The sequence below is a fragment of the Manis pentadactyla genome, chromosome 3 (genome assembly GCF_030020395.1).
Source record: "Manis pentadactyla isolate mManPen7 chromosome 3, mManPen7.hap1, whole genome shotgun sequence".
NCBI classification, from domain to species: domain Eukaryota; kingdom Metazoa; phylum Chordata; class Mammalia; order Pholidota; family Manidae; genus Manis; species Manis pentadactyla.
This window is the reverse complement of record NC_080021.1, coordinates 56,987,053-56,998,897: the sequence shown is the minus strand read 5'-3', so window position 1 is coordinate 56,998,897 and position 11,845 is coordinate 56,987,053. Positions and strand designations below refer to the sequence as shown.

At 36.8% G+C, this 11,845-nt stretch overlaps 1 protein-coding gene across 3 annotated transcripts in view; it reads right to left on the bottom strand.

Annotated features, from left to right (window-relative positions):
• Window positions 1-7,553: 7,553 nt before the first annotated feature.
• Window positions 7,554-11,845, bottom strand: part of IMPA1 (inositol monophosphatase 1) — a 34,758-nt gene continuing 30,466 nt past the window's right edge. For all 3 annotated transcript variants that reach the window (XM_057497932.1, XM_036919431.2, XM_036919430.2), the window contains 2 exons: window positions 9,879-10,030; window positions 7,554-9,039 (listed from right to left, as the gene is read on the bottom strand). In XM_057497932.1, the coding sequence (XP_057353915.1) occupies window positions 8,924-9,039; window positions 9,879-10,030 (268 nt within the window). In that variant the 3' untranslated portion in view covers window positions 7,554-8,923. The remainder of the gene's footprint in view (window positions 9,040-9,878; window positions 10,031-11,845) is intronic.

Genomic DNA, 11,845 nt, shown 5'->3' with positions numbered 1-11,845 from the left:
CCCGAATAGCCAAAGCAATCCTGAGAAAGAAGAATCAAGTAGGGGGGATCTCACTCCCCAACTTCAAGCTCTACTATAAAGCCATAGTAATCAAGACAATTTGGTACTGGCACAAGAGCAGAGCCACAGACCAATGGAACAGACTAGACAATCCAGACATTAACCCAGACATATATGGTCAATTAATATTTGATAAAGGAGCCATGGACATACAATGGTGAAATGACAGTCTCTTCAACAGATGGTGCTGGCAAAACTGGACAGCTACATGTAGGAGAATGAAACTGGACCATTGTCTAACCCCATATACAAAAGTAAACTCAAAATGGATCAAAGACCTGAATGTAAGCCATGAAACCATTTAACTCTTGGAAGAAAACATAGGCACAAACCTCTTAGACATAAACATGAGTGACCTCTTCTTGAACATATCTCCCCGGGCAAGGAAAACAACAGCAAAAATGAGTAAGTGGGACTATATTAAGCTGAAAAGCTTCTGTACAGCAAAAGACACCATCAATAGAACCAAAAGGATCCCTACAGTATGGGAGAATATATTTGAAAATGACAGATCCAATTGACGTCCAGAATATATAAAGAGCTCACATGCCTCAACAAACAAAATACAAATAACCCAATTAAAAAATGGGCAGAGGAACTGAACAGACAGTTCTCCAAAAAAGAAATACAGATGGCCAACAGACACATGAAAAGATGCTCCACATCGCTAATTATCAGAGAAATGCAAATTAAAACTACAATGAGGTATCACCTCACACCAGTAAGGATGGCTGCCATCCAAAAGACAAACAACAACAAAAGTTGGCGAGGCTGTGGAGAAAGGGGAACCCTCCTACACTGCTGGTGGGAATGTAAGTTAGTTCAACCATTGTGGAAAGCAGTATGGAGGTACATCAAAATGCTCAAAACAGACTTACCATTTGACCCAGGAATTGCACTCCTAGGAATTTACCCTAAGAATGCAGCAATCAAGTATGAGAAAGACCAATGTACCCCTATGTTTATGGCAGCACTATTTACAATAGCCAAGAATTGGAAGCAACCTAAATGTCCATCGATAGATGAATGGATAAAGAAGATGTGGTACATATACACAATGGAATACTACTCAGCCATAAGAAAAGGGCAAATCCAATCATTTGCAGCAACATGGATGGAGCTGGAGGGTATTATGCTCAGTGAAACAAGCCAAGCAGAGAAAGAGAAATACCAAATGATTTCACTCATCTGTGGAATATAAGAACAAAGGAAAAACTGAAGGAACAAAACAGCAGCAGAATCACAGAACTCAAGAATGGACTAACAGGTACCAAAGGGAAAGGGACTGGGGAGGATGGGTGGGTAGGGAGGGATAAGGGGTGGGGGAGAAGTAGGGGGGTATTAAGATTAACATGCATGGGGGGGTAGGAGAAAAGGGAGGGCTGTACAACACAGAGAAGGCAAGTAGTGATTCTACAACATTTTGCTATGCTGATGGATAGTGACTGTAAAGGGGTTTATAGGTGGGACCTGGTATAGGGGAGAGCCTAGTAAACATAATATTCGTCATGTAAGTGTACATTAGTGATACCAAAAAAAAAAAAAAAGGCATTTCCTGTGTGGTAACCTCCAATGAGTTCTACACAAGGGTATAAAGGGCATATAAAAGTGTAGGCAAAGGGTCTGTTTGTGTTTATACAGAGGATCAAAGCCTAATTGGGCTACCCCGAAAATGAACTATGATACGATATGAAAAAGAACTTCCAACATCAGCACTCTCTGGAAGACTCATGCCAGAAGATGATCATCAAAAAACCCCAACAAAGATCCACGCACTGCTACAGCTGTAGGTGCACTCATCCCACCAATTCCTGGACTTGCCATGGGAATGAGGAAGGAGATATCTAAGCTGGCCTGTGCATACAGTAAAACAACAAATTTGACTGGATCTATACTGTTGGAACTCAATCAAGAATTAGGAGAAGTGCAAATTGTAGTGCTCCAAAATCTTACAACCACAGACTATTTACTGTTAAAAGAACATAAGGGATGTGAACATTCCCCAGGAATGGGTTGTTTTAATTTTCTGATTTCTCTCAGACAGTTCAAGCTCAGTTGGACAATATCCACCATATCATAGATAAGTTTTCACAAATGCCTAGGGTGCCTAACTGGTTTTCTTGGTTTCACTGGGGATGGCTGGTAATTACAGGTATGCTTTGGTTATGTAACTATACTCCTATTATGTTAATGTGTGTGCGCAATTTAAGTAGTAGCTTAAAACCTATACATGCTGAAGTTACTCTACAAGAAGATATGTCAAAGAAATAATCAATCTTCCCATGTTTTCTTCCGCCTGCTACTTCTATAGCTTTTCTTCTTCCTTCCTAATTACAACCCTTAAATAGAATTCGTGCCTCATATCAAATTTACCGAGTATCATAATTCTTCCAAGTGGTAAAGATACCTCAAGACAAATGCTGGGCATAGAAGCCACAGGGCATAAATATGCAAAGAAGTAAAAAGCTAAGCTTTTCAAACAATAAGGCTTCTCTCTCACTTACCAACTTTACATTTCCCTGTATGGCCCCGGAAGATGACTGGTTAGCCAGAGACGGGTAAGATTCCTCAAGGGAGGAACAACCTAAGACAGGCACAGTCGCAGGGGGGTCATCAGGTGAGAAATTGGGGATCAACAGAGGTGAGGCTTAGAACCTCACCCCCCCGTTCTGAGAGAAATCTTCTGCATACGTGGATGTTTTATTGCCCTTGTCTAGCTTGGATTAACATAGTCTACAGGCACACAACTGATCATCTACATTTGCTCTCTTACAACACTAAACTATGTTTTCTACCTTTATCTTGTATCTACCTACCACTTCAGCATTTTATTAAAAATAATAATAATAAAGAGAGAAATGTGGTATCCACATATAAATCAAGTATAAAAACCAAATGAGTATTCATATTTGAACTGTTTATAGTTCATAATGCATGAGCAAAACCGAAAGTTTCTGTGATGACTGCCCTTGTACTGTTCACTATGTAACTTATTCATTATGTAAGAATTTGTTTTCCATGTAAGAACTTGTTTGTTATGCCTCAGAAGATTGGAGACTGACGAAAATTAGGCTTGGGGTGGATTAATGATTGTGCATTGAGCATTGACTCCCCTATACAGAATTTTATTGTCGTTAACAACCATTTGATCAATAAATGAGAGATGCCCTCACAAAAAAAAAAAAAAAAAAAAAAAAGGACAGACTTCCAATGGTAAAATAAATAAGTAACCGGGATGTAATGTATAGCATAAGGAATATAGTCAAGATATTGTAACAGCTTGGTAGGGTGATAGCTGGAACCTAGAATTATGTATATAATTGTTTTATCACTGTGTTGTACACTTGAAAGTAATATAATGTAATACTGTGCGTCAACTACCCTTCAATAAAAAATAATTATCTAAAAAAAAAATAGGTTTATACATAGTTATGGAAAGTAATTAAATTGAGATTTGGTAAAGAGGGGTGCGGAAACATAATAATGTTCTCCAGAACAATTTTGCTTGACCCAGGATAGGAAATAAAAAGGATTTTATATCCATTCAATCCCATTATCTTCATATGGAACCAAAAAAAAAAAGAGTTTTTTAGTAACTATGTCACCAAAGTGTACAATCTTCAGGGCTCTGTCAGTACTGAGATTTACTCACAAACTATAATAATAAGGTTTTAAAGAAATATTAACTAGTTGTTCTTATCTTTTATATTTATTCTTGAGGAATTGCATTTTCCTCCAGTCTTTAACAGTGATAGAGGCAGAGGGAGATGAAAGGGAGGGGACTGAGCTCATCCTTATTATGGAAACTGATCTTTGTGAGGACCTACATCTGTGTTTAGTGAACCTAAATCATCAAAAGTTCTCAGTATACATGAACCTTGCATGATCTTGTAAAGTTTTCTTCATTTCTATTTTGTAGCAAAAGACACTGAAATTTTATTGTACTTTTACATCTCATATCTTGTCACCTTGAATCTAAAGTAAATCTGCAAGACTTCAGGGGTGCTTATATATATATATATTTTTTTTGATAAATCAAGAACTAGATGGGATGTTCTTTTGTTTTTCTAGGAAAGGGACAATTTAGGCTGGTTTTGAACAATTTATTATTTGGAGGTGTGCATAAAGTTACTGCTCTCAAGCCTGGGTTCAAAATGACATCAGAAGGGCCTTACAGATACTGAGACCTCACTGACTTGTTCAATAAATATTTGCAGAGGACTTGGTATTTGCCAAGCACTGAGCCACATGGTGAGAATATAAGAAAAATGAAGATTCATCTTAAGTTTGCAATTTTATCTTTACAGACAAGAAAAGAAGTGATTATAACATAGCGTGGTTAAGTAGTCTGAATGAGGAAATGCAGAACATTCGAGAGAGGAAACAAAGCTGTATTTAGATGGTCAGGGAAAGCTTCCTGGAGGAAGTTGTATGTAAATTAAGACCTAACATGTAGGTACAAGTTAAACATGAAGGTGGGTTAAGTATGGATTGTGATGGGTACAGCATGGGTCAAGCAATGGAAGGTGGGAGAGAATGTTATCAAAAGTCACAGCTTGTTGTGAACACTCATGAGGCAGAAGATACGTTGCTCAAACTGACAGAAATCCCATCTGACCCCTAAGGGTGGAGGATAAGATTAGGAGAGGAAGGCCAGATATTGAATGGCCTTGTAATTTATACTAAGGAATTGAGACTGTATCCCAAGAGAATTGGGGAGCCATTAAGCTGGTGATCATTTATTTGCATTTAGAAAGATCACTTGAACCTCTAAATCTCTCCAATCATATCTTCCCTTTATGTAAGTTTAGATAAGGAATATGAATTGTTTAACACTTGAAAACCTAAGGTAGTGAAGGTATTTTGCTGGTTGTGAGATCCTAAGCAATGATCATATTAATATACTTCTCTTGTATTGTGCTTTGCATTCCCCACTTCTGTATCTCCATCACCCAAGCAAACAGTTTCTAAGGAAAAGGGAAAGTGGGCATACAGCACTGTGTCCCCCTGCCTTGCAGGGCTGGGGATGCATTAAGGTCCAAAGGTAAATAGCTCATTTGTAAACTTTTTTATTAATGGGTCAATTATTTGACAGGGATATTGAAATCTATTGGTAGAAAAGTGTTCTCAAGTGTAAAAACAAAAGACAAGTGCCTCATTTCATGTATTTTTATGATTAATGAACCCCTTTTGAAAGCTAAAGCTGGAAGATGACTAAAATCCATTCCATAGCACATACAGGATATCTAAGTTCTTCAATATACTCGAGTTGATCTAGAATATAGAGAAATTCAATTTATGAAAAAATTACCCTGATTTTAAAACTATATTGTTAAACCCAAATATTGGCTAATTATGTAAAGGAAAAATAAAATGTTTCAGAAATCAAAATTCTTTAACGTAACATAAGATAATTCCCTACGTGTAGTTTGCCATCTAGTGTTGATTTGTGGAAATAAAAAAGGCTGTTAATTTTCAAGCCAGGCTCACCAGGAGGCAAAGGGATGACTCAAACCATTTCAATTTTAAGACATCAAATTATATCATGAAACCCTCTGAGGTTTGTGGAGGTGGGGGACTAGTGGGTGGATGGCTGACTTGGATACTTCTAAGAAATCAGTTACTTTTGGGAAGCCATACATTGTAGCTAATGAGTCTCAATTATGGCTCTCAACAGATCACTTAGGACCCTTTTAAAAAATACTGATGGCTGCACTGCAGATCTAATAAATCAGATTTACTCAGGTAGGACCCAGTCAATAACATGTTGAAATACTTCCCAGTGATGTTTTTGTGCAACCACGGTGAGGAACACTGGGTGGTGATTTAGACTGTGGACTTGAGCCTCTCTCGAGTCTCCTCTACAAAGCTCTCTCTGTGTAAGTTTCTCACTGCTTAGTTGTGTCATTCTGAGCAGGGAAATTGGGCTAATTAAACAAGATCTGTGTGTTTCAGTAAAATGAGGATAATAACCTCTCCTTGGGTTATTGTGGGGATTAAATATGATCATGAATGTCAAGTGCTTAGCATAATGTGTGGTACACTTTGCTCAACAAATACTATTAATAGTACTTTTCATTACGAAGGAAAATACTTTGAGTTATCCAAGGGAGTAAACAAGCTAAGGGATATGAATATATAACATATGGCACATTAGAAATCAGGACTTACCACATATGGCATATTTCTACTCCTCTTAAACTGGACGTCATCTGGGATTGAATATTAATGCCCAGATCAGCCTGGGGGCTGGACATTCCGAGAAGCAAGACTTCTTATCCAGTGCTGACCTAAAGCACTTCATAGCATAAGGTATTCCCAGCCATTCCCAATCTCTATCACAAAGTAAGATGTCCAGTTCCCCAGCAGAAGCACATCTACAAATGTTGTGACAGTAGGCACAGCCCCGTTTTGGGGGCAAGTCCCAAGGAGAGGGGAATGACTGTGACTTAGAGGTATCTTTACAATCATGAAAAAGTAAAAAAAGAATTATCTATTATTACTGTAGACCATTTTGTAAAGGCTCAGAGGAGTCCAGTAATGAGTGTTTGGCTGAGTATTCCATCGGAACATTAGATGGGGCCGTATTATGAAAAACTCGGTTATGATAAACTGAATGTAGGGTACTAGAGGAAAGGAATCATCAAATACAACAGGTTCTCATTTGAGAGCATGCGGGAAGGGAAAGCATACAGAGGAGGAGCAGAGAATTGAGTGAAAAATTAGTTTGATTGGAGACACGCTGAGCAGATAAAAGTGTAGAACATTCCAAAAAGGACATCAAGCAAGGAGCTGGAGAGTCAGGGTAAGAACTCAAGACAGGAAGCGTGGGCCCTAGCCACCATTTGGGAGCCAGTAGAATGGATGTGCATGAGTTTTCTGAGTGACCTGGTAGAAGAGAGGGCCAAGGATGGCACGCCACTCAACATTATCATCACCGAAGAAGTCAGTAAAGGAGACTGAGAAGTTGAGAATTTTTTAAATGTGATTTTAAAAATGCAGAGAACAAGCAAGGGTAAAGAACTGCAGAGAGGATAAGTAAGTTAACGGCAGAAAAGATTTGGCTTCTGAAAATCAGGACATCTCCTGTGACTTCAAAAAAAGGGCAGAACCATTGGACTGATATGTGGCCGGTGCTTCAGCTCCTTATGGATGCTCAGTATTTACTTATACCTTACACATGTTGAGTCTAAGAAGTCCTGCTACTCGAAAATATTTTCCAACTAATTAGTTAATTCACTTGTCAATCATCCTTTTTCAATGTTTAACACAATTTCAGTCATAAAATATCTACTTCCATTTAGAATAAAAAAAAGGAAAAAATATACTACCTACTAGAAAATTATTTTAAGTCTTTTAGAAAATTGGAAAAACTGTAGGCAAAAAACAAGAACATATTTTTAATCACAACTACAAGAGTCAAATATTTATGACTCAACACAAAACCCCCAAAAGTAACTTAAACTACAAACTTTAATAATGTAAACATCAACTATATTTTTATTTAAAATTTTATTAATGATAGTCTTAATCAAAATAAATTAAATCTCAAATCAACCTGTTTTAGAATAATACAATATGAGATGTTTTTACTGCATGTAATCAACAGTACAAATATAGGAATTATAATACATCTTAGTATCACTTATATTTAATGAATCAAATGTGCACAACAATAAAATAACCCTTCTTGAAAACTTCACAGATGCAGTTTTCATTTTATCAAATACAGGCTCTCATGAGCATAGCTAAACTAAAACTTAACAGTCTGTTCACATGCCTAAGACTAAGCAATTCGATAAGCCAAAGACTAGTAGGGAATATTTAAAGGCTGAAAAGAATCCAGTGGCAACAAAGTTAAATGAGGAATTTGGAAAGAAACTAACAGTGCAGTGTTAATAGTACAGTATTGCCAGGTTCTAGGTTTCCTGTGCACAACCAGATCAATCTGGACATCTTTAACACATGAATATTGAATTTAGTAAAATGTTATACTGTCCCTAATTATATCAGTACTTGATTAGAGTGCTTTTTTGGTAACAGTTTCTTTTCTTTCACATAGGGACTTTAAAGGAATCCAAACACAATTTTTGGAAAATACATTAACTGTAGAAATGTCCACAATTGAGAATGTTATCTGGTGGTATGGTAACTGAAATGGTATGGCAGAGTGAAATGTTAAAAGGAATGGCCATGTGAAATACGAAAGGAAGACTAGGTAACTTTTCATTCAAAACCTTAAGTAATAATACAGAATACATGTGAGCTCGTTACTTTAAGTATCTGTTATAACTAGGAATTGCTACCTTAAAATATTCTTTCTTTCAGTACTTATATGTGGATTGCCTGGAGCTGACAGATACTGTGCTAAGTGCTACATGTATAAAAAAAGGTCCTCTGCAAAGATACGTTGGTCTAGGAAGTACTTGTTATATTCTTACAAATTGAATTAAACATGGGTTTTGGAACCAAAGAGATTTTTTTCCAAAAAGTTAACTTTCTAATAAGAATGCTTATGTGCATAATAAGTTAAGTCAAAATTTCAGAGGCTCATACATACTCAAAAACTTTAAATTGCGATTGACCATTTAGGTTCATTATTTCATCAAATGCCTGTCTAATGTTTCCCAAAGTACATTCTTACGTGCAACATTTTTAAAAACAATGAAACACCTCATCTATCCTTGCATATCTCCTCTTAGTAAAATATGGAACAAGTTGCAATATTTTAATCTGGACACCAAAGACAATTTAAACTAACCCTATTATACATGTGAAACAGATGCTCTAAATTTTTAACACCATCCATGCATCAGCAAATATGAGGAGATGCAACTGTGACTGAATATGGAGGGGGCTGTACTTAATCTTCATCATCTCTTTGAAATGGTACTATCTGAATTTCTTTGGCAATCCTTTCTGCTAATGTTTTACTACCTGCAGCAATTATTCTTCGTGACATCAAATCAAATGGTCCACCTAAAATCAAATCAAATATGGAAAATAGTTATATTTTATACAAAAATAATTCCTTTAAAACTAGTATAGCAATATGTACTATCATCAATCATAACATTTTAATGCTTTCAGTTTCCTTTTAAAAAGTCTCTGTCATATAATCATAATGTTTAAGCTTTAGCAATACAAAACTGAGTTTCTAAGCACTTTTTTTCTGGTAAATACTAGGTTGGGTGGAAGGGGAGAATCTGTTATACCAATCTGAAAAATGTCATCTTTTTTCTTTCTATTTCTTCTTTTTATTACTCTTATTACCTATTACCTCTTTCACGTTTGAGGGTCTATGGGGAGGAAATCTGAGTCCAAAGCATTTCACACCACTCTCTTTTCCATTTCCTTTCCTGTGTTAACTTTCGCCCAGATCACTAATGAATCCTTTCACTTAAAAAAAATTTCACTCTTCACTTTAAAAGTTTCACCATCAGTTCAGAGCAAATATTTAACCTGTCTAGGCCCAAGGCAGGGAGTGATGGTGGAGGAAGTCCATCATCAACTACAAGCAGTTGCCACTCAAAGAGCTCTGGGTATAATCCTCAGATTCAGTGACCTTCTAGACTTTTCTATAGCCTCTTGAGAGCTCCTGATACATTTGAAGAGGCTTAGCCATGTATCATTATTAATCCCACACTACCATTTGCTTTTTATCCTTGCTCTGTCAAAGTTTGCTATATTGATTTTAGAGAAAATTACATGGTTTTGCCTTTAAGAGCTGATATATAACATACACTAAGCATCAAAAGAAAAGAGCCATATATAGAGGAAGTCTGAGAGAAAAATGCTTTACTGTCCTATAATTTTACCTGTTACATCCATTAGGACTCCTCCAGCTTCAGTAACAATAATGCCAGCTCCTGCCATATCCCAGCAGTGAATTCCCATTTCATAATAGGCATCTGCAACTCCAGTTGCCACAAGGCACATATTAATGGCTGCAGTTCCAACACCTCGGATCCTAACAAATATTTTAAAAAAAGACTGGAAAAAAATGATTCCTTCAAAGTAAGTATTCCCCCTTAACTTCAGTGTAAATGTTGATTAATTTGAACCAATCTAGAGGGAAAAGTAAAAAAGGGTATTATCTAATTTTTAAATAAAAATATGTAAAATCTTATATCATGATGCACTAGATAAACCACAAAATTCAAAAGCAATTATTTAATAAGATAAACATTAAAACAATGATTTTTCAGGGGGAAAAAAACAGAAGAAAATGCCATCATTTTACTATAATGGCATGCATGCATATTCATATTTGTCTAATCCTAGGGACTTACAGTCCATAGTACAAGTAGTCCCTAAGAAGGGTAAGACATGCCATTGGTCATTCCCAACTGTAAGCACACCCATATGTGTGACTACAAGAACAGCATGCCAAGGCCCTAGTTAGACCCAGAGATGCCAGGGAAGATTATTTCAGGTTTGCTTTGTCATAGCACCTTTTCCCTGGACATATACCAAGTTAAGTATGGACACTACTTGACAGCCATTAGAATGATAACTGATGCAGGAGAGCATCATCAATAAATGCTAAAATGAGTGGGTAAAAAATTGTTATTTACAAAGTGTCAAAGTATCTCCCCCTAAAATAAACAGTAACTACAAATGGGAAAGATGGCATCTTTACAATAGTCTACCATTGCCCAGTGATCTAAGTTACTGTCACCAACAATGGGACAAAAAAGGGTATCATGTGCCTCCTGACAGGATGCACTTGGACACTTTACTTCGGTGGCATTCCTGCCAAAAATGCATAACACATGTTTTTCTTGTGAAACCTTCATAAGAGTGTATATCAATGATACCTTAATTAAAAAACTGCATAACACAAATTTAATCATGAGGAAACCAGACAAACCCAAATCAAGAGACACACTACAAAGCAATTGGCCTATGTTTTTCAAGTGTCAAGATCATTAAAAAAAAAAAGACTAATCATCTGCTGTAGCTTAAAGGTAATTGATAAGAAATAACTAAATGCAATGTATGATCTTGGATTGGATATTAAGTCAGAATTTTTCAAAATTTGAATGAAGTCACTATATTTGGTAATCTATCAATGTTACTTCCTGATTTTTGTAATAGTATTGTGGTTATGTTAGCAAGTATCCCTTTAAATTAAAAAAATGCACGCTGAAGTATTTAACAGAATGAATTCATCATGTCTTCAAGGTATTTTCAAATGGTTCTTACTCAAATTCCTTTTATAATTGTTTAATCCTCTAAAAATAAGGCAGTGAGGTCCGCTCACTGAGATCCTTTGGTTTTTAAAGAAACAATGGGAAATTAATGCTTAATGTAGAATTTTTTTTATAGCTAAAAAAATCAAAATAAGATTATTGAAGAGGAGCCAAGATGGCGGCATGAGTAGGGCAGTGGAAATCTCCTCCCAAAACCATATATATTTTTGAAAATACAAATACAACTATTCCTAAAAGAGAGACCAGAAGGTACAGTACAACAGCCAGGCTACATCTACATCTGTGAGAAGTCAGCACCTCACAAAGGGGGTAAGATACAAGCCGCGGCCCAGCGGGACCCAACCGCGCCCCCAACCTCAGCTCCCTTGTGGGAGGAGAGGAGTCAGAGAGGGGAGAGAGTGGGAGCCCAGGACTGCTAAATATCCAGCCCTAGTCATCCACACCAGGAGCGTAAGCACACAGTGCATGGTGTGCTGGATATTAGGGAAATGGAACAGTAAAACCTGCGAGTGGGTCCCTGCAGCCAGCGCCCCTGGGACAAAGAAAAGTGAGTGCTTTTTGAAAGTCAT